The sequence below is a fragment of the Mesitornis unicolor genome, unplaced genomic scaffold (assembly GCF_000695765.1).
Source record: "Mesitornis unicolor isolate BGI_N332 unplaced genomic scaffold, ASM69576v1 scaffold47354, whole genome shotgun sequence".
Taxonomy (NCBI): Eukaryota; Metazoa; Chordata; class Aves; order Mesitornithiformes; family Mesitornithidae; genus Mesitornis; species Mesitornis unicolor.
This window is the reverse complement of record NW_010181639.1, coordinates 1-23,428: the sequence shown is the minus strand read 5'-3', so window position 1 is coordinate 23,428 and position 23,428 is coordinate 1. Positions and strand designations below refer to the sequence as shown.

Here is a 23,428-nt window from a genome sequence, read left to right as displayed (position 1 = left end):
CCCACAGATTTCTTTAAGAGCACTTATTTCAAACATTATTAGACACAGGAATTCCTTTAGTTGCATTGGTATTTCAGTGGAAAAAAACCAGTGAAAATAATATAGCAGGCTATATTATTAGTACAGTCCATTCGTAGTGTTAATATACTATTTAGAGCTGTGTTCTGAAGTTAAGCCACTGCCTTCTGTTATACTACATTTGACATTTGTTTTCAGCGCAAAAAACACTCAGTAGAAATCACGTTGTGCCAGTTTTGAGCAAGATGTCCTGTAAGTCATCTGGAAGCGTTAGTATGATATCATTGATGTGCGTTTGCAGCTTTTTCAGTGTGTCAGTTTTCACAGGAAGCTGTTCTCTGTCAGCCTGCAACTGCAAAAGTACAATAAAATATCATTTCTACTAAAAGTGCAAGTTGACCTTAAGACACACCAAAGTGACGTATTAGTGAATCTGGAAAATGAAGTCCTCATTTGCTGACTCAGTAGGAATCTGGACAATAGCAGGTTTCCTCAACAACCACACACCAGCATGAGCTAACACCGATTTGGGACTTTCAGCAAGCACAACAAGTTTGGTTTTCTTCTTCGCTGAGGATTCAGCCTTGCTCCCACTCAGATCGGTCACAAAGTTTCAACTAGTTTAAAAAAACCACAAGATCAGTGCTGTGTTTCCAACACAGCCAGAAGATGTTGGGGAGCTGGAAACTCAGTCATGGCTGAAATGAACCGATTGTTTTACAAACCTGAATGACTGATCCCTTGAGCTACCTAGACCTTAAAGAATATTTTCATTTAACTACTTGTAAACACAACAGTGTAATACTTTTATTTAGTTAAGACAGGCAAATTTGAGCCATATTCAATTCAGTTACTTACCAGTTTATTCTTCAACTTTAAGACAAGATCCACTGTTTCTACTTCAGTATGCTTCTGACTCCAGAAAACCAAGTTCTAAAAGAATAAAAATTAAGCACTGAAATATTTATTGCAACATAGATAATTTTCAGAAGTAGCATTAATCTACACCTACTGTTCAGGATGGGTCTTCCGTTTTTCCTTATTCTCATGCCATTTACTAAACTCATTTTACTCATGTGCTGTCTCTACTGTGAACTGCAAAATCTGCTTTATTTGCATGTTTGCCCAGGACTTATCAAAACAGGAGACCAGGACACAAACACAATACAAAGAAATAAAAAAAAATCATCCCAAACAGGCCTTAGTTTCAAAAATAGCATCTACATACAAAATGGCAGGGGATGTTTACCCAATCTGCCAGCACAATGAAATATTAAAATAGTGCCAGGCTGCTCTTTTTGTTTCTAGGGCATTAAAGGAGATCACATAGTTGATAACTTCTAAAACATATTCACTAAGTCAATTTCCTTATGGAAGGTCTGTTCCCCTACCCCTTTACTGTTAACCTATGAAAGACAGTTGCTCATGTAGAGAAAGATGTTAACACTTGCATCAAAAGATACTAAGGAGCAGAGTCAGTAATACGACAGTCTGTGACGTTCCCTTTGCAGTTAGTTAATGTCAAATATAGTTCGATAGATTCTAGGTGATAAAATTGACCTAGCTATTGCCCTCAAAATTATGTGGGCTGCTCTATTTGAACAATCTATTTGGGTTGCTACAACGTACTGGTTTAGAAACTGACAAGGCAAGGGATAAAAATCAATGGCTTTTTAAAAATAACCAGCACAATGTTTTGTTTGCTTTAAGGCTGTGGTGTTGACTTTTTTTTTCTTGTTCTTCCTATTCCCTCTTCAGCTGTACAATCCCTTCTCCTCTTGCAATAATATAGATATCAATTGTTCTGACTCCAATTATACTGATACCCACTTCAGCTTTTTAAGTAAAGACTGGATCTTACATGGTAAGATCATTTATGTGGCACTTTGTAATATATCAATAAGCAGATGCCACGCCTCAGCTTCCAATGACTATGGTTCACATGTAGGCTTATTTACTCTCCCCTATCTAATTACCTTCAACACTACAAACTGTATCACAACTAAAAACGTGTTGGAATGCCAACGAAGGAAGCTGAATGAAGTAACATTATCAAATAAGAGGAAAAAACCCCTTTTCTGTGGAGGGATGGGGATATTCAATTTCAAAGTACACAACAAAACAAAAAAGGACTGAAGATTTTTACAAATTATGACAGCAATTTTTAAGGAGTGAACTGCATTTCATGTTGTCCTCTTTTGCTATGTTAGTTCTAGCTTGTACTTGGGTTAACACATTCATGTTTTGCTAGATCAGACTTGACACAACTGTCAATATTTTTATGTTCAACCAATGCAAACAGGAGGAGTAAAACTGACTCGAGGGTGAATATATTTTTACTACAATATGATAAATACACTCATAAACACACATTTTTCCTAACCTCATTACAGAGTGCTTCTAAATGAAGGGCTTCCAACTTCTGTGTCATTTCTTTCTGCCGACTCCTAAACCAACCATTGAAGTTGGGCGATTTCAAAAAATGCCTGGTAAAACATGAAAGCAAAATATGTTTTATATTTTAATAATAATTTTGATAGCACGTTCTTCTACATCATCAAATGTAAAGTAATTATGTTTGAGGCTGAAGATAATATTGGGACCCTTTAATAAAAAAAAGTACTATTCCGAAGTGGAGTGTAACAGGTGCTTCTGTTAATCACAAGACTGAGAGAACAATATAAATAAAAGGTATCTGAAAGACAACAAAGATGAGGAATTTTGTCAGTAAAAAAGCAAGGCTCAGTTTGAAATATCCTCATTGTTATCTTTGTGTTTGATTGGAAGAAGGAATCAAGTTAGAACCAGAAATAAACCCAAAAATAACAGTAGCATACAGAGACCTGTAGTGTTAGTAGCATCTTGAGAAAATCATTAACAGGTTACAGAGAAACAGATTTAAGCAAGTAAAATATACTAAGCACTATCAACGCCTATTAATAGCACATATTCTGAAAGTAAGTCTTACTCAAATCAATACTGTCAATAATTTTGTTCGGGGAAAAAAGCATACTGATTTGTCTTCATTGATACAATGCTTTGATGCTGGTGATAGAAATTACCTGTAAAGTCCTATCCAGTCTCCTTTTAAGCCTGATGTGAGCTGCGGTCCTGCTTTTTCCAGTGTCTTCAAGAAGTCGTCTTGGCTAAACTGCCTCAGCTGTGGTGGACTCTATTGAAAGAAAACAAACAACTAAAACCCAAAAAAACCGCTAACATACCGTAACTGTTTTCTCTAATCACCAATTTCCAGGTCATTCAAATTGTATTTCCTTACCTTCCATGGTGATATGCATTTCTGCAAAGGCATTAGGCTTGCCACGTAACGTTCCTAGGGAAAGGAGAAAGAAAGGCTGTTGAGAGATACAGAGTCCACGTGTATGTTTACTTATCACTTGTGACCACAGTATTTTCCCCTCTGAGTATTGGTACAGGGTGAGGTCATGCATATTCACTACATGAGAGCGTAAGAAGGAGCTTATCTAAGACCATTTGTATTTCCCAACTACAGAACTTTACGTCAACAAGATTCAAGACGGACATGGGGGAAAGGGTGTCAGGAAGCAAACACATACATGGATTATACAGAAACACACACACACACACACACACACACACACATATATATATATATATATATATCCTGAACTCCAGCCACTTTCTTAATAACCTTTCTTTTCATTGATGACAGTCCACAGGTACCTTCATATCACCAGTGATTCCAAACAGCAATCCCACTTTGTATCAAGTATTTGGAAGTGATTTTCACCATCTCTCATACAAACATTAAATAAAGATCAACCTACCAAACACTATCAGCTGTGGCCATCTCTGTAGTAGTAACACTTAGCAAAGGCATGGCTAGAGCCCCAACAACAAACATATGAGCAGTGGAGACATTTCTCAGCAAGGCCACTGCTGAAGCTTAAGGTCTGATGACTGGAGGCAGCACCACTGTGCCAGCTAACACAAGCACATCAATATAAGCTGCTATACATTTTGAAAGTGCTTGTATGCAAAAGGCCATACATTTTGATCTGTGAAAGATTACTTTGTAGTATCCCCTCAGCTATCATAGCAAATTACTACAGGAGTATAAACTTATACAGCTTTCCAACTCTACCTTTTCAGTATTGACATTTCTCAAGGTCTGGGGAAACACCTTCACATTTAAATAGAAATTAAAAAAAGTTTCAACAGCAGACAGCAGTTACAAGTATTGAGTACGGGTTAAAGAAATTTCCTTCCTGCTCAGTGTTAAATATACACACAGCTTTGCTTTGTGCAAATGCTACACAGTGCATTGCAAGCTAACATCTGAAAATGCTGTCTCGCGAGAAGCAGCATTCCTTTCTGAGAACCTTTTGTCTTGGCATATAAACATTTCATTTTGACATTAATCTATGGCCTTCATCGTTTTTATACTAAGTACAGTAAATAAAGAATTGTAAGGCTACAGTATCTTAGAAAAGTCAAGACAGAACCTAATGGTAAATTTCTGTAGCTCAAATATTTCTCACAGAATCACAAAATGGTTGAAACTAGAAGGGACATCTACAGGTCACTGGTCCACTCCCCTCTTTCCTCCCCTGCTCAAGCACACCTGCAGGCTGCCCAGGACTATGCCCAGTTTTTTTAGTATCTCCAAGGATAGAGACTCCACAACCTCACCTGTTCCAATGCTCAGTCACCCTCACAGTAAAAACGTGTTTTGTAATGGCTGACAGACCCTCCTGTGTTTGAGACCACTGTGTCTTGTCCTGTCACTAGGCATCACTGAAAGAAGCCTGGATCCATCTTCTTTATAATCTCTCTTCAGATTAATATACATTGATAAGATTTCCCCCCACCTTGAACCTTCTCTTAGGCTAAACAGTCCCAGCACTCTCAGCCTTTCCTCATATGAAAGATGCCCCAGTTCTTCAGTCACTTTAGTGGCCCTTCACTGGACTCCCTCTACTACCTCCATCTCTTTCTGGTATTGAGGAGCCCAGAACTGCTTAACGATTTTGGTAAGCAGTTACCATACTCCAGGTGTGGCTTCAAGAGTGATGAACAGTGGGGAAGGATCACCTCCCTCAGCCTGCTGGCAACACTCCTCCTAATGCAGCCCAGGATACCAGTGGCCTTCTTTGCCTCAAGGGCATTTTGCTGGCTGATGTTCAGCTTCATGTGCAGTAGGACCCTCAGATCCTTTTCTGCAAAGCTGCCTTCCAACCTGGCAGCGCCCAGTATATACTGCTGCATAGGCGTATTCCTCCCTACTTGGCATTTCTCTTTGCTGAACTGCATGAAGTTCCTGCCAGCACACTCCTCCAGCCTGTTGAGGTCCCTCCAAGGAGCAGCACGACCCTCTGGTGTATCAGCCACTCCTCCCAGTTTCGTACCACCGGCAGACTTGCTCAGGGTACACACTGTGCCATCATCCAGATCACTAGTGAAGATGTTGAACAGGACCCAGTCTCGACCACAAGGGTACACTGCTAGTTACTGGATAGTTACTGGCCTTATCCAGTCAGACTCACTCCAAAAAAGCTACTCCAAGTTACTTATGTAAAAAAATGTTAGTTTGAAGAACTCACTAATGGAATAATGAAACTTTCCGTCAATTCCAAAAAATACCTCCGAAGAATCACGCTCTGTGCTTCTGTAGGACGTTTTTGTTGTACACCCTTAAAAAGAAATAAATAAAACATCACAGTAAGTGTATTGCCCTAAAACATGTAAGTAGTTGTGTTGTTTGTTTTTAAAGAATGTTCCAGTGTTTCTGTATTCATTTGCCATCAGCCTGCACATAGCACCCCGTACCCTGAAACATGAAAGCAACAGCGTCAAGTCCTTTTGCACAGATATTCATCCCTTCAATTGCTGATTTTTAATTTTCATGTAAAGAAATTCAAGCAGAATTTTTTTTTTTTATAAACAAACTTGTGCAAATCAGTTAAAGTTTGAAAGCTGATTCTTACACACCTCCTGCATGAGACCAACTAGACTAGAAGGGGATGTCAGAGGGTGGAAAACCCAAAACAGATGGAACTTTCAATTCTCTAAGTTACTAGGCTAACTTCTTGAGCTCCACCATTCACGTTGTTATAGAAACCTCTACCAAGGCTGTAGCCTTTCTTCTGTGACAAGGGTGTGTATCTATCTATTCAGTTATGACCTGGGCAAAGGAATCAGAATCCAGTTTCATTTCGGTTCCGTAGATTGAGCCCAGCCTTAAATGAACACACCATGACAATTTCCATTCAGAAGAGACTTGCAGTATTACCTTTTGTAACTGCTTAACGATTTCTTCATCTCTGTTCAAGTATGGCTTGTAAGAGGTATAAACACCTACAGAAAAAAAAGCAGCATATAGCCAAAGCAAAAATTTGGCATGCTTTTTAAAACTAAAATACTGGTAATTTAACTCTGAAGCAACATATTACCAGGTTTGGAGTCCAAAGTTTTTAGGTTCTTCAGTTTTTTCACTTTCACCTGCTTTGGAACTTCACCTGCCAAAATATTTAAATCCACCTTACTTGAGATCAACATCCCTATTACCAGATACTGCAGTTGCTGTGCTCTACGTTGCACTGATTTTTAGAAATGGATACTTTCATTTAGAAGACCATCTAATAGTGTTAAGAAGCATTAGAAACACTGACAAGCATCCACGTATACATCCAGAAACATCCAGTAAACACGTGAATAACAGCATACGGGCTTTTCACTTTACGTAAGGGTTACTTGTTGAAAAGAAAATAACCCAACAAAACCAAACCAAGAAACCAAAACTACGACCTTCTGAATCAAAGCAACCACATTAAAATACCAACTACATAGCAGTGAATGACTGTTCCATTAATTTTAAAGTTTATTCCACCTTCCTTTGTTCCCCTTAGGGTAAAAGCTTTCAGAAACAAATCTTTAGTACCTTGGCCAAAATAAAAATTGTATAAAAGAAGTTAAGACAGTAGCCATGGTTTAAGTGATGTAAGAAAATTAATTTAAGTCTCCTTTTCCATAGGCCAAACGAAGTTGGTTTCGGTTTGGTTTGGTTTTTTCCCAAATATAGCCTTCTCCAGCCAGGAGATCCTAAGCCCTGGTAAGAGTCTTGCAGTCTCAGCAGAACTCTCCTCTTGGATTGCTTGACTTCAGAAAAGCGAACAGTGTAAGCTGCTATTGAAACTGCAGTGGGGAGAAAAGGGAACAACAACCACCACCATCAACACCCCCGCTACAACCACAACCACCCCCCTACAGCCACCAACCTCCCCGCCAAAACCACCACCCTCAAAGAAATAAAGTTTATATTTTTAAAGGCAGGTCAGATTTCTCTCTGGAACTTCCTGACTAAACATTTTGCATAGCTGTACCAAAATTTTAGAATTTCATACTTGAAACTGTCTATCAACTTTGAGGGCAACCTGTGTATATGACTCTGCAGAGGTTTAATTAAGATTTTATTTTCCAAACCTTAACTACACAGCAGCTAACTCCTCCCCACACCGCCATAGGTATTCTGAAACAAGGACAAGCACGGTGTTTTAAAGTAAAGCAAAACCTTGCCTAGTAACGTTGAACACAGTACATAATCCTTAATTTACTTGATGTGCTCAGAAATTGAATGTAACTCATTCTACAAAAATGAACGTTATGATGCATTATCCTAACCAGGTATTTATGCATTCTCACTATCAGCACAAAACAGTGAAGCTGTCACAGCAAACAGCATTCAGGAATTTCATAAAATAATGAGAGCACTGCAGTATTTTATTGCAGGCTAACAATTGACATGTTATCCAAAGATTACATTAAACTTCCACTCAATCCTCTAAGGAAATCACCCAACTTGAACAATTAATAATTACCAGAATATTGCCAGATGAGAAATACATTATTAAAATACCGTCAAACAACTTCTATCATTGCAACATTCAAACTTCGCTTTCACAGGTGTCTCTGTGCATTTGCTGCGACTGATTGATTACATTCTACTCATCCTAAAATTACCGTCAGTAATCAATGATGTTTCTCATTTGAATACCTTATTGGTAGAGATATAAAAACAGGATTGTGCAAAAGGTAAAACATTTTTACCAGTACATATTACCACCTAATGCATTTAATACACTACATTTAGCAGTTCAAGACATACAGCACTCAATAGCCTAATTTCACTTGATAAGTTTACATCCATAAGGATTTGGTTAGTATTAAACTAAATTAATTGAACTAAATTATGTATGTTTGTAAATAAATAAGCACACAGCTAGATCTTCTTGCACAGAACTGTAGAAGGTATTTGCACATTACCTGGAAGTTTAATATCTCCAATTCGAATGATGTGAGGCCAGTGCTGAAGTGTTTTAGCAAAAAAAGGATTCGTCACCCCTAGAATGACAGATGGTCTAGAAAAATAATGACAATATTTCAAATATGACAGTAATCACAGAATCCCAGACCGTTAGGGATTGGAAGGGACCTCAAAAGCTCATCCAGTCCAATCCCCCTGCCAGAGCAGGAACACCCAGATGAGGTTACACAGGAAAGTAAGAGCTTCTGTCTTAAATCAATACAAAAGGTCAACTTTAATTCTTAACTTTAAATGATTTTCCTTTTGTATGCAAGAGTTACATTTTAAGTTGCACGTTAAGAGCAACTCAAAAACTTTAAGTGTTAGAAAGTAGCAGGACAAATGTATCTTAAAATCCAAATGGTAGTGGAGAATAAAAGCAACGTCTTCTGCTTACTCCTTGCTAAATTCTACCCACTTGCAGTGATGAGAACAGGAGACTGTCTGATTTTTGTTTGGTTTTGTTTTTTTAAACGAGCAGGAATCTAACCCCTAGTTGAAAGACAAATCACTACTTTTCAAGGTTTGATTATAACAAACTCTCAGTACTTGAAAAAGCACATTGACGTGACTGATGTTTGTATAAGAGAAAGATATTTGTACAAGAACAAGATATTTGGGTTCTTTTATTTGTAGAGGAACCCAAACAATAGGTGTCCTCCTCCTCCTCCCTAGGAAAGGATCAAGACTAGCCTAAATTAATACAATTATTAAATCTTCTTGGGTGTATTTTGTGGGAACCAAAAAGCAAGTTTCAGACAGACCTGGTTTAGATGAATGTACACAAACTGGCATCCTTTTACTACCTGGAAGGTTAGAGATCAAGTGTGACAGTCAAGTAAGGCTTTCATTTACACACAAAAATAATTCTTCTCCATCTCAAAGTAAACTGGTAACAAATCATGCGAAATCTTGTTTCACTGCCACTGGTGATAGAACAGCTAGACTTGGTAACCTACTTGGTCACTTTTAGGAGTCGTAATCTATCATATTTACCAGAACCAATTCTTATTTTAAAACACTGCAGTATTTTCTGAAAAGGCATGATAATCAAAACATCAAGATGAGAAATACCCCCTTGCTCCCCCCTCTTGATCAAGGCAATAAAATACACAAAATCTGCATCATCTGGATTCTTCCCCTTCTTAGTCGCTGTTCCAAAAGCCTATTTCCAGTCTTTACAATTTTCTTGCCTTCCTTAAGAAAGTCAGAGCAATTCTAGCTCTATATCAAGTACTAATGTACATACTGAACAACCTTGCTATTTTGCTACAGAGAAGCAGATGCAAGTTTTAAAACATGGGTTACTAAAGTTTAACCAAATTCTTCCTGGAATTATTTTTAGAAACTAAATTACATACTGCATAACCATTCCCATGGAACACAATCTGAAACAGTGCCTATGTTTGTATGTTTTTCCACTGCTGTATCTCTGGAAATACTTTCATTGAGAGGAAGAATACAGTAAAAAACAACAAACAAAAAACCCCAACACAACAACTGCTGCCTGTGCAGACATTAGAAAAAAATACTTATAAAAAGATCGGTGAATCTAACACATGCACTCCATTCTCAAATCAAGTTGCATTTAAATAACATATAATAAATATTGGAGGTGTATGCTCTCAAAATAAGAGTAGGATTAAAAAAAGGGGAAAAGCGTGTCCGTAAAGCAGTTTCCAACAGAACTGTTTTGATAGTCATGCTCTTAAGAAAAAAGACTCTTAATTTCTGAATTATTTACAACATATTCCTAATACATGTAGTGAAAAAATATTTACTTTTCAAATTGTTGTCTCAACAAAGGCGCCAACTGGATTAACATTACAAACCACGTGTATGGATGTTGAATTCTAGACATCACTTCAGTTAGTAATTGCTTAAAAACCAGAAATAATTACAGAACCATTTCCCAAGGAGTTACTACGGAGCTGGTGTTGCAAAGGCAAATCCTTATGAAAAAGCAAATCTTTTCTTGCTTGCATATTTGCAGTTTTACTTACTTCCATACACAAGTATCCTATGAAGCTCAAATGTAGCTTAATTATGACATTATTTCATAACTTCTTTATCCTATCTAACTGGAGTGAAAACTTAAACCAGCTACTTACTGCACTCCAAGTTAAATCTTATAACTAAGGAGTCTAAGTGGAATTTTCTACTGGTAGACATTCAGAATAGTTAAGCAGTTGTCTTAAAACAATTCTATGATTATGAGTGGCTTTGAGGAACACCTTCACAGAAAAGTTCTATTTACTTACGGGGCTTGTGTGCGAGTCGTATACTCCTTGAATTCACTGTCATGGATGGTAAAGTATGGCCTGAAATCACTGCAGTACTTTAACGGTAAAATGCAACTGCAAGGCAGAAAGAGGAAAAGCTTGTTCTATGTATACAGTGCAGAATTTCATGAAACAAGCAAATCTGAAGTTTGCAATGCTTCGTTATATTCAGATCACATGAAGTTGTACTCAGCTGCAGCGCACAACGACTCACTTGGTCATTAGTTAGGGAGCTCCACTACATTTACCTAACAAGTGCCAGCACGGTTTCTGAAGATTCTGATGGCGATGGTGCCATCACAACGAGCGGTTCTCCTAGCAGTACCAGTTCCCAAAGCATCTGAATGTGAAAGAACACTGGACAGAAACACCTAAAAACAGATTAAGGTATTTTAATACAGTTAACAGAACCAGAAGAAATATGTATTTGGTTAAGAACTAGACAAAAAGGAAGTTTGCAGGAGTATTTGACAGTCATTTGAAAAACATAAAATACTCTTGTAAAACAGAACATTTAATGAACGTGCTTATTTATTGCAGTTTCAGCCTGCATGTTGTCCAAATTGTTTTCTAGCCAGCTTCACAGAAGAATATTAAAAACAATACTGATAAATATTAGCTTCCAAGCTATCCGTGTGTTACAGAACTACCAAAAGTATTTGACTTGAGGGAACTCATAACCAGGAATAAATCAGTCCAAACTCCTACCTGAAAAGATCTACTTCATGAACAGTTGGTAAAGCCACAGAGATCTGAGCATCTGCCTAAAAGACATCGCAATGCTTGTTTTTTAGTCATCAGAATACCTAGGTATTAAATGAAATAGTTTCCCTTAAATGCTTACAGATAGCAGATGGTATATACCCTATAGACAAGGTTTCCCTAAGATTCTTCCCTTAGATTTCCTAAGATTTCCCCCAACACGCACATCACTTACAGGCATGCAACTTTCAGTACAGACAAGACATAAAATACCGAAGCTGTTTGAAACAACAGTCACGCAGCACATGAAGGCACAGTTTGTTTTATATCCATCTTCTACGGCTGAAGATTTTTTATTCTGTTTTCATCCTAGTTTAGTATAGTTTCACTCATTAATAGGATGTTCAATAATTCTGTCAGCCAACGATCCTCTTCAGGAGCTGGACACTCATCCCTCTTCTGAAGTACTTGGGGTAACTGGGTTAGAATATCTTTTTTATGAAGAATCCAACTCTAAAGTCCACCTCAAAGTTTAAGAGACTGTAGATTTCACTATTATCAAAGTATATGAGGATTTGCTACCAATCTTTTTATGAACAAGTTTAAAGTAAAAAATGAAGGCAGATATTTATCTGGGTTATATACAGTAGAAGTATCTAATCTCTACCTGGTGCATATTCTGTACTATTGGCGTTGTTCCAGACTTGTCACGATATGTTGGAATCCGCAACTTTGAAAGAAAAAGACAGGCTATTTTTCCTTGTATCAAACTCAAGAGACTGAAAATGCTGACTTACGAACATGACGTAACATTTAAAGAGGATACGCTACGGTACAACGCTTAACTTACTCTACAGAACGTCCCCGTAACAACGAACACGTAGCTGAGGACTACGTATCATGGCTACAGGAATCAATATGTAACGCTATGTAGTACCGCACTGCAAATTAGATGTTAGACTATAAAAATTATACTTCAGTTAAAAAAAGACTATTGGTAACATTAGTAACAACTATTACAATAATTTCAACAAAAATATGTTTAGATGTTGGAGAGAACGATCTGAAATAAGGTTACGAGGTTTTATGGTGGTACAGAATTTCTTTTAGAACAAGCCCTCTCCTAACACGTCAGACGTCCTGGTGGGTATGCGGCAGAATCCGAACACACTGAACAACAAACGATTTTTCTGACCTCGCAGCCTGCATCTTGACTACTACAAATTTAATCATATTGGAAGCTGGTGTGCACAAATGGACGTAATTTAGATGCAACAATTAAAACTGACTGTCCAAACAGTGTAAAAAACCAGAGACAATACCACTGAAGACAGTAATTATAGCTTGGCTTACTTTAGGAACATAATTTCAACTCTCATGGGTAAGAATTACCGATAAGATAAATGCAGGCAATACCCAAACAAGACGTATCTGACACTCATCATTATCATCCAGCATCCAGAACACAGCTTCCTTAAATTTCTGCTTTCAGAACAGCTTCTGAAACTTCTCCATCCTCTCCCTGGTGATGCACACACGTCTAGCCATAAACTTGAGACTACCTGCTAAGAATGTACTCCCAACTGTAACCTCTGGATCCATCAAACCCATTTAATTGCATTTCGTATGAAGATGGTATGGTTCCCAGGGGCCCAGTTCTTAGCCACCATTTAATATCTACAGTTCCTCCCCATGCACTAGATATAACTTCTCTAATAGCTTTCTTCATGTGTATTTCACTTTCATTGGAAATTATCAACAGACCAATAAATTGATTTCTAGTACGCAGGCCAAAAAAGATTTTTACTTGCCAAACATCAGGACCAAGAATGATTTGCATCAATATATTCAATTTGCTTGACTGGAACTTAACTTTCAGTATTTTGAAGCGTTACTTAATGTCTGATTTGACAAATATAATTAGCATTAAAATCTCCTAGAAAGCATATTTCAGAAGGATAATACTGACACACTAATACTACAATTAGCAGTTGTACTGTAATACAGTTGTACTGTACTGAAATGACATATTAACCTATGCACCATAAAAGATCCAGCCCTCCTGCCCCCAGTCAAGAAACCTAATGAAGATATCCCAGACCTTCACTCTGAGTGGAGCACACATCTACTCCTGTTTTGAAGTATGACATGCTGAAAACAAGGCAGAACACAGCGAGCACCTATGTAGTAAATGGAGGGGAAAACACCCTCAGAGAAAAATAAGCGTGGGAGTATTTACCTTCATTATAATGCCCATAATAGGCAAATGCAGTATTTTTCCTGGAATTGGTGGTGGCCAACGATCAACATCACTACAAACTTAAAGAAAAAAAAGTATAATTTATAACTAGTTTATATATGCTATAACACATGATACTGTAGTCACCTTTGTGCACACTGCAATTTTAAAGCAGTGCTGACAGCCCACAACACTTCTACCTATCTCTTGATCACTCTAAAGTTTACAGCCTTTTTGACATTCTTACTGTATTATTTTGTTAGAACTACAAAGTATTTCATTTCAAGAAAACAGCGTCCTCGTCTTCCCTTTTTGTAGCAGCTAGACTTGAAATTAGTTGAAGAAATGTTACACAAGAAGCCACTAATGCACGTATTAAGAAACTTTGCAAAGAACACACATATTTATGTACGTTAGCTACTGTAGAACAGATAAACACAAGTAGTTAAGAAGAAGCCAGCTTTCTAGCTTGGCTAGCTTTCTAGCTAGTTCTTCAGTGTTTTGTTGTACACAATTACAAATATCATTACTAGTTCTAGTAGTTTCTGCAGAGCTTGCTTTGGTCGTAATATCACCTGCCAAAAAACCCTGTTTATCTACGTGTGGTTAAAAAAATACAATTCCTTCATCAATAAAGGTTGCCACAAACTGCTGCTCAGTGAAATCAAAGAGATGCAGATGTTGTATAGAGCAGACACAGTACAAAAGAACATGGCACTTCCAGGCAAAGGCCTTGCCCATTTGGCCCTCCCTGGCTCTTAAAGTTCCACATGAAGACTCAAGCACCTGTTGTCAGTGCTCCTCTGTTGCTTTTTTGCTTTGGGAAAAAAATACCCCAAAACAATCCACAAAAAAACCCCCACACAAACCACAAAAACCCCTCATGATGATATTTGTACAATTGCTTAACAGAAGTTGCAAGAATGCCCAAAAGGACTCAATTTGTGAAGAGAGCAAAGTAAGAATCATCTTCAGCGACTTGTACAGAACAGCTGGTACTGAAACAGACACCAAAATCCTGGATGTCTTTTAGAGGGGAGCTTCAACTCTCCCATGGAGGACCCAAAATTAGAGTCATAGAATCATTTAGGTTGGAAAAGACCTTTAAAGATCATCGAGTCCAACTGCAGATTAGCTCTGTTGAATTATCTAGAAACCAAGCCAGTTTGCGAAAGTTTCAACGCTCTACCCTGCAAGAAGACAGAAATGCAGACTACTGTGTGGAAGGTACTGTTATTTCTCCAAAAGAAGCACGTGATATTATAGGAGCTCCTCCAGAACAACATAATCATACCACTACCTGCTTCCAGGAAAGCTTCACTTTTTTCAAAATACTCTGGCGCTATTTGCTTAAGCATGGTGCGGAAGAGATGGACATAAGGTAGTTTGCTGATGAGGACGAGTGACTGGAATAAAGAGCAACAAAACAAAAACAGAATTTAAGTTCAGCCCTTCTCTCGGTTCTACTGCAGTTCTACCGGTTATCCGCAGAGAATGTCAGGTGGTGTTATTCTCACACGCGCAAGCCAACCACACGTTTGACTACAGGCAATGGAAAAAAACCAGCTCCCAAAAATTCCCAGCTTTTTGTTTTTAAACACACAAAAATTGTTCTGGCTGCACAGCTGGAACATAGCATAGCTGAGGTAAAATTAGACCTGTTTAATATAAATCAACAATTAATTTAGTTAAGAGAGCAAGACACCCTGCTTGCTCCTCTGAGGTCACTGAAAAATAGTTTGTGAATTCATATTTTCCTAGGAGAACTGAAATTACCTTCTGGAAGTAACCTCTTTTTAACGACTTGTCTCGAACTTGTCTGAAATACACATAGCCATAGTAATATGCTGGATCTTTCTGCAAAAGAAAGAAAACAATACAGCTACCTGATAGTGCCCTTCTTTCTGAAGCATTCAGTAGGCATTTTAAAAGCTTATTTCCCTGCAAGCTCCGAAGTTGATTAGATATAATAAACTAGAAGGATTACTCTGTTTACTGGCATTATTTTTTTTAATAACTACTTCAAAGAGAAAACACCAGTGTGTGGAAACAGCTGTGCTTTCTGGCTTTACTATTTTTACATCTATATTCTCCTGACACACCATGAAAGCAAATCTGGAATTAATCTCCTGAGGAATAAATCAACACTTACAATTTTGCAAAGCAGCAGTAAAAAAGATTTTAGCAGTTAAAAACCTTAAAGCCCTGACTTGAAAAGATAAAATGTAGTCTTTCACTGTATTCGTTCTACAAGAGATTCTTGGAGTATTAAGGAAGTGTGCTCTCACATCCCACAGACAAACATCAGCTTAATCCTTCCTACAAATAGGAATTTAAATATTTGCCACATAACCAAATCAAATGAAGTCTGAGAATCAGATTCCCACTGTCATAGTTAAAGTCCTCATGGAATACTGAGATTAACTTTTTGGCCATTACCTCCTTTAGATAACTGCTCCATCTTCAAAAAAATGAAGAGTGGAAACAGACACACATCTCAATCTTTTTTTAAGTTATAAAGCACAGCAGATTTCCAGTAAAGTAATGGTTTTTAACATTTTGATCTACATCTTTCTAGTCGGTAACAAAATCAGTCTGCTCATCAATTTAATTCCCTGCAGTCCAAAACCCATAGTAAGAAAGACAAAAATAGTAGTTAATGGAGCTAATTATTAGTTAATTATTATTGTAACAACATGCTACAAAAAACTTTTGTTGAGCTTTGTCTTTCAGGACATTCAATTCAGAAAGTTTGTTTTTCAAGCACTAAATTTAAGCATGAAGAGCCATAAATTAACATTACCCACAAGAAATTAACTTCATTTTTTCTTATTTCCAACCTTTAAGTAAACTGGTAGATCTCTATCCAATTGGTCCAGAAAACAACACAGGGAGACTTTCCTTCCAGGAGACCGTCGAAATCTAAAACAAAACTGTGTGTCCCCAAGACAACCTACATGGGAGGAAGAGACACACAAGAAACAGAGAGCATTCAGAGTCTGAGCCTTGTTAACATGAGGACTTGTCTACAGTCAAAGTAATAGAACAGCTTTGGTTCATTTATCTTGCACTGCTATTGTGTCCTGCTCTTGCAACCGTTTCTACATTTATATTTTTATGACTGAACAATTCAGCATCTTTGGCAACAGTAAACAGCCTACCTTCAACAAGAAGAAAAGTCGCTCTGCCTCTCAGTGAGTTCCTTAGACTGTCGTGTCCTTAAACAGCTCTACTAATGGTGGTCCTTATACTGTCAATACACATTTTATTCATTTGCCTGTACAGTTCTATCTTCTCCGTTGAGTGGCTGCACTTAACCTTTTTTGAAACCAAACTGTTCATACATAAGTCACACTGGAAGAAAGTATATTATGCTGATCTCCTCCGACTCCACGTGCAGGCCTAGGACTCAGTATTCTTGAAAGCTGCAAAAGTAACTGCAGAACACTGAGTGAAAGTGAGTATTACTTCCCAGTAATTCCTCCAAGGAGTGAAGTTTCCCTTCCTTTCTATCAAAACTGATTTCTGAAAGAAAAATGTAACTAAGTATATCAAGTATTTGCAGTCTGAGAATAAATCTGGGCTAAGTTTGTATCAGATACCAAAGGAACTTTCACCAGGTGGAACACAAGAACTGAACTATCAGAACTTGTACCACCGATACTTCCATAGCTGTGTTATTGCCATTACAGATGTTTTCTCCTGTTAAAACAGAAGCTCCGAAATACCTTTAAGTTGGAGCTGTATAAGCTGAACACAGTGTGGTGCTCACAGGAACAGTGCTAAGTGGGACTGCTAGACGCTTAACAACATGCAGGTACATAACTCATTCTAGCAAACCTGTAAAAAAAAAAGTCCTTTTGTCCCTTTGGAATGCAGTGTTACTACATGAACACAGTCAGCTGAGAGACAACGTCCTGAGCACTGTCAGCCAGTGGTAAGCAGACTATCTACACCGTAACAGTGTAAATTTTCATGTAAGTGACTATAAAAAACAACCTACTGTTAAACTTAAGAGCGCCTGTTACAGCAATAAGTTTGCAGCTAGCAAAGGACACTTGCTTCTCCATATCGATTCTAACTTCTTCATTAGTGCTTTGCCCTTACAGCTTTTGGACATAACTTTCACAGAACTCCACGAAAAAAATGAGTCACTACTGATGCTCTGAACTCTTCACAGCTGCCCTGTCTGACATCAGCCAGTGCTAACAGCGGAACAGCAAGGCAGAGCTCCATCCTTCAGGGAGCCTTTCTTCAGACTTAACAGCTCAATTTCATCTTCTTCCCTTTCAGTCACATACACAGTTACAGCAACCACAGCCAGCCCAGACGCCCAGCCAAATCCACTGGCCGTGCAACCAGCAGCATGGATTCACACTGGCACGTTCAGAGCATTCAGGTCTGAGGCTCAGAACCCCTTGAAGCTGCAGCAAGAAACCTACAGATAAAACCAAAAAGTAACCAAACATCGTGTGACGAGACAACCATCCAGTTCAAACAGGTAACTAAACTAAGAGCTTAGCAATTTGGATCCAATCCTAACAAGAAAAAATGCAGCATGTGCCAACAACACAGCACTAAATTTCCTCAAAGTTTTTATAGGTGATTTTTTTTTTACTAGCTATTATATAAATCTATACATAGAAGATCCAAAATTAAATTACTCTTAATCATTAATAGGTTGAAATATCATTCAGAATATGACAGCTTCTTATTTAACAAGCTCTTCTGGTATTAGAATTTGAAAAGATTGATAAATATCTGTCCCTTCTTCAACTATCCAAGCAGAAAAGGCGAAAGCATTATTTTAAAGATAACTGTCCAAGAAAACTCAGCTTAAAAATACAGAAAGTGCCATGATCTTGTACCTGATTAAATCAATTTTCCCCCAGAATTCACAGCCACTACACATCCTAAAATGATATCTCTTTGTAGTTGTAAAAGGAAACAAAAAAGTTGAATTAACATTTGCAAACACGAAAACCTAGAAAGACTGACCTAAAATTTACCTGCAAACTAATAACTTCCTTCACTGCTACATTACAAAGCTTTTCTTTTTATATTACAGCCTATGATGTAAAAACACACCATAACAGCTAGCACACACTGCCAGCCAATTTCTAGAACGCAGGTTTTACGTAGGTAATCCCTCTACATAATTTGAAACTTCAGCCTACCAAGAACAATCAAGAACCTACAGGATATTAATAGGGATTAATAGGGACATAATAAATAGCAAAAAGGTGGGATTTTTTTCCTGCTGCAAGTAAACCCTCATTGCATATACCTATGCCATCTAAAACAACTTCACTACCACACTTATTTGAAAACAAAACAAAAAAAACTGAAAAAAAATTTAAAAATCAGCCTTGTTTCTAACGTATTATTCTGTACCTTCAATAAACCTTCTGGAGGTTGGCCAGACTTGGAACCATTGACAACAAGAGTAGTAAGAAGAGGCAGTTAACTCATCTCTTTCAGTAACAGAAAGCAGCTTTTCTGCTATTTATATACAGGATATGACAAACAAAGTATCTGTCTTAATGTCATTAAAATTAAAAGGTCAAAAATTAACAAATATGTTTAGTAGAATCAGGTCAGAGAGCTCACACACACATTAAAAACACACATTAGCACCACCACATATCAGAGTTGTTGTGCTGCAGAGCAGTTACAGGGACAAGTCTGTGACTACATCTTTTGACTTTTGTAAAAAAACTGTGAAAGGAAGTGTCTGTACTTCTGCCGTGTCTTTGTGCAGGTGGTCCAAGTCATCAGCCACGTGCCTCCAATTTCTCTTTGGCAGCAGAACAGTAGGAGTTTAGATTACAGAATTTAGTGAGCAGGACCACACACAGCAACAGAAGCATCAAGAGCAGAGAAGACAGAACAGTTGTGAAGGGAAAACTTAAGCTTTCTTAACGCTTCGGAATCTGTAAGTCAGTTTCATGGCTATGAACTTAGAAAATACACAAATCCTTTGTGAGAAGAGGCTTCCATATCGCTTCCATTGGCTTTACTGAACCTTTCACATTCTGTGCCCACACTCCTCTCTATAGTGAGAGTATTTTTATTTTGTTTAAAAGCAAGATTAAGACGTTCATTCTTTACTTGCCAAGTCTTCCGAAACATCTGCACGTGTCTCTGGAAGGTCTCACGCATTCACATTCCTGATATTTCACTTATGTAAAATAACAACAGTTCTCAGACCTTATGGCAATACAGACAATTACACTTTTATATTTATTCTTATTCGCAACTCTTCTGTATTGTAATATTAAGATACATATTAATATAAGTATTTAATCTAAAACCAAGAATATATACTGTCAAATTCTATCTTTTTAGCACAGCTTAGTCTAACAGCAGACAACCACAGAGCAAGGGAAGCACTCACCTGAATTAGAATCTGGAAAAGACAAATAGCAAATATTGGTTTTCTAAAGGTTGGGGAAAAGAAAAAAGAGACATGTTATATTTCCTCAAATTACTAAATTAAAAACAAATTATATACTTACACAGCAACCATTACTTACCTCTTTATCTGTGAGTTTTGAATGTGGAGGATATAATACCTACAGGAAAAAAGTATGATTTGATTTGAAAACAGACTGGGTATAAGCAGTAAGCTTCTGTTAAATATTTTTACGATACAACCCTCAAATACCTGCCTGGCCTTAGGCTATTTTCAATGGTAATCCATTAATACTATATCTCTGTTCTTATTTTTCATATCCTTTTAAGCTACCTTCATCACCCATCTTTACAAGGTATTTGGATGCCTGTTGAGACCATACAGATACACTGCAAAATTCAGAGTACTCGAGGCTTTTGGTGCAACGTGTCTCAAAGGAGGGCAGTATCACACCCTGTAGATTTAACTTTACATACGAAATGCAGTAGGTGATTCCACAGAAAGCCAGTAACACAATATTGTCTGAAATACGTTGCAATGGAGAGTTAGGTGGGAGTAATCAAAGTCCAAATCACAAAACACCTTCTATGTTAGTGCTGCTTTGTGCAGGATGGCCCCAAATGAGAGCTGTGAACTGTGAAAGTTCAAGGAGTACACTTGAAAAGCCATGGCTTTTGTACTGATAGGAAAGAAAAGGTAAATTTATTTAATATGTTTTTACAATGCAGAAATAAAAAATGATGCAACACAATGTAAGATATGGAAGCGTCATCATTTAAAAAAACGCTGGATGTACAAAACCAGTGATTATGCAATTAAGTGTGGAAAGAACACACAGGAAAGAAGACAAACCTAAAATACTTAAATTTCAGCTAAAAAGTTCCGAAAAAAAACCCAAAACTTCTGAAATAAGTGGCTAGATTGTAAGCAAAGGAAACTAAACATAAATTCAAAGATTACATTTCAAAGGCTTCAGGGATCTCACAGATGGAAACTTCTCTCAGAACAGAAGTTCAATGCAAGAACACCGGCTTAGCAGTAGCTCAGTGTAGAGGCCCCACATTATCATACCACTAACATCCAGTTACCTGATTTAATTGTGTTTTATAATATGTAAGTAAATGTACCTCCTGGATAACATAGCGCTGTTCTACTCTACAACTGAAAAACACCTACTGGCGGGTCTCTTACTAAGCGGGCTGTCTGTCTCCAGGCCATAAAGTCCCAAACTGATTTCTTATTCCCCTCAGTCCTCTGTCCAATTACGTCCAGGCACTCAACACAGTATAACTAAAGCTACAAGTGGGTGGGACACCTGCATGATGCATTCAGACAACGTATCGCCACCTTTTTTTAATCTCTTAGCATTTTCCTATGCTATCTTATGCTAAGCAATGCACCAAAACGTCTCTCTTTCAGCAGGTGAATGATGTCAAAACGATCTGCATCCAGCCAGATGACTGGCACCCAGATCAGACTTGAACCCATACTCCTTTCCCTCCCAAGCTGGTGCATCTTTCCACAAGCCAACGGAAGATGAGCACAGGCAGTTGTAGCTGTCACCTCTGCCCAGTCTTTCTGACCTGCATGGATGGCTGCCTCAGAATGACGCAGTGATAAAGAAAGGAAGTACAACCCAGGTGAAGTTTTACCAGATCCCGTGATGTTCTGAACAACCTTACTAAAGAAATCCGAACAGAAAAGAGCATGAACATCATTCCTGCAAGCTACTGCTATGCCTGCTGTTTGTCGCCAGGTGTTGAAGACAAAGCTGCCTATCAAAGCACAAAAATAAAGGGGAAAAGACAAGACTACAAGGGAGACACGAAGAAGCAGTTAGTGGAGACCACCACTTCCTAGTTTCCAAATGTCTGCCTCCATAATCTAAATGTCCTTTACATGTATTTTATTTCTCCCTGAAATAATAATCTGACTTGCTGGACAGGAAAGAAAACAAAAATGCCTAAAGGCTAATTAGGTTCATTAGCCTAAAAGGCCAATTTTCTGGGGGGGGGGGAATATTCCAGTGTTACAACAAATCCAGTGTCATAAATACCAACTTTATCACAAGAACATTTGCTTAAGTTCGTAGGTAAAAAGAAAATTAACTTGAAACGTGTGGTTATTGGAGAAAATGTAACTTTGGTAACTACTTGGGAACTCTTCTCCTCCAACAGAGTCATCAGAACTTTCTTCTAGAATTACCAATTTGGGCAAGGAGCTGCTTCCTTCTGTCTAAGGAGTTTCCAAGAAAGAAATAAAACATCATCCTTTGCGGGTGTGTGCAACAAGAGAACTGCTTGTTTTGCCTTTCCATGTCTTTTAATATTCTGTAATGTTAAGTAACCTAATTGTTAATGATTCCAGTTTAAACTAAGAGCTAATTATTCTTCCTGTAGCAACATAAACTAAGGCCTGAGGTTTTCTGATATGAGACATTTCAAGTTTCATTTTAGGTGTCCATTCATCTAAAATTAATGGGCTTGCTAACAGAGCTGTTTGCAGACACGACAGAGGCTGCTCTGTGCTTGCCGCTGCCACCACGCACATTATCTGCTTAAGTCACAGACCAAGCTGCCTTCGTTGCTAACAACACCTCCCAATATCAAGCTAATGTCACTTAGATATTAGCACAACGTGCACGTTTCTTATTTGCATTTCTCTTGCAGCCAAGAATGCGTATCAATCATGTACTGCGAGTTCTGTAACAACTACCTTGGTTGAATTCTAGGCCAGTCTGTTGTACATTTATGTTAGCACTACTTATGAAAAAAAAACCCAAAACCAAAACCAAACAAACAAAAAAACCCAAGACATTTTTCCCTGCACACCAACTGTGTTTGTTGCAGTCATATGGTGAATATGGTGAAGTAGAATGTGAAACTGATCCAAATCATGAGTATTCATCCTAGTTGATTTTTTGGCACACTCAGTTCCATATGCAATTCCATAAATGCCTGTTGCATAAAATGGCAAAGAGCAGCAGGGATTTAAAAAACCCAGCATTTTGCGGCAGCATCACGAACGCATTGTCACAGCCTGACGTTCATGTAACGGTGCAAGGAAAACGCTTCAAACATTCAGAGAATGTATTTGTGTACCTCAACGATCTAGGAAAAACCCCTTAATTATGAAGGCTACTTGCATACGCTACTATTATACACTTTAAAAATCTTTAGCATCTAAGTGACATGGAAATCAGTGTTATCTGTACGTAAAGCAAGCTGATGATGTGTTTAACACAGATCTCGGCACGAAATGAAACCTATGCCCAACGGCAGAGTGACGGGACAAGCGGCAAAATGAACACAGCTCTTTGAAAATGATTAAACTCACCTCACGCTCAGTGACAGCTGCTGCTGGCAAAGGCTTTCCCACAAAACCCCCTCCCGCCAGCTCCCCGCCCTGTACCAGACCCCACTGCTCCCTCC

The 23,428-nt window shown here is 38.0% G+C and overlaps 1 protein-coding gene across 1 annotated transcript; it reads right to left on the bottom strand.

Moving 5' to 3' along the window:
• Positions 1–238: 238 nt before the first annotated feature.
• DENND6A (DENN/MADD domain containing 6A) lies at positions 239–21,215 on the bottom strand. The gene is made up of 20 exons (XM_010183481.1): positions 21,174–21,215; positions 20,119–20,157; positions 19,980–20,022; positions 16,423–16,535; positions 15,359–15,439; positions 14,883–14,988; positions 13,583–13,662; positions 12,011–12,073; positions 11,350–11,405; positions 10,890–11,012; positions 10,621–10,716; positions 8,320–8,414; positions 6,450–6,515; positions 6,290–6,354; positions 5,601–5,690; positions 3,296–3,349; positions 3,081–3,190; positions 2,402–2,504; positions 877–951; positions 239–370 (listed from the first exon to the last, which is right to left on the bottom strand). The coding sequence occupies exons 1-20, from the start codon at positions 21,213–21,215 to the stop codon at positions 239–241; spliced, it is 1,632 nt and encodes a 543-aa protein (XP_010181783.1).
• Between the last annotated feature and the right edge of the window lie 2,213 nt (positions 21,216–23,428).

Coding starts and splice junctions, on each gene's coding strand:
- DENND6A (XM_010183481.1), bottom strand. CDS start 21,215: ATGGCCTGGAGACAGACAGCCCGCTTAGTAAGAGACCCGCCA. Junction 16,536..19,979: donor TTTTCCAGATTCTAATTCAG/GTGAGTGCTTCC, acceptor CCTCCCATGTAG/GTTGTCTTGGGGACACACAG. Junction 3,191..3,295: donor AATGCATATCACCATGGAAG/GTAAGGAAATAC, acceptor TTCTTTCAATAG/AGTCCACCACAGCTGAGGCA.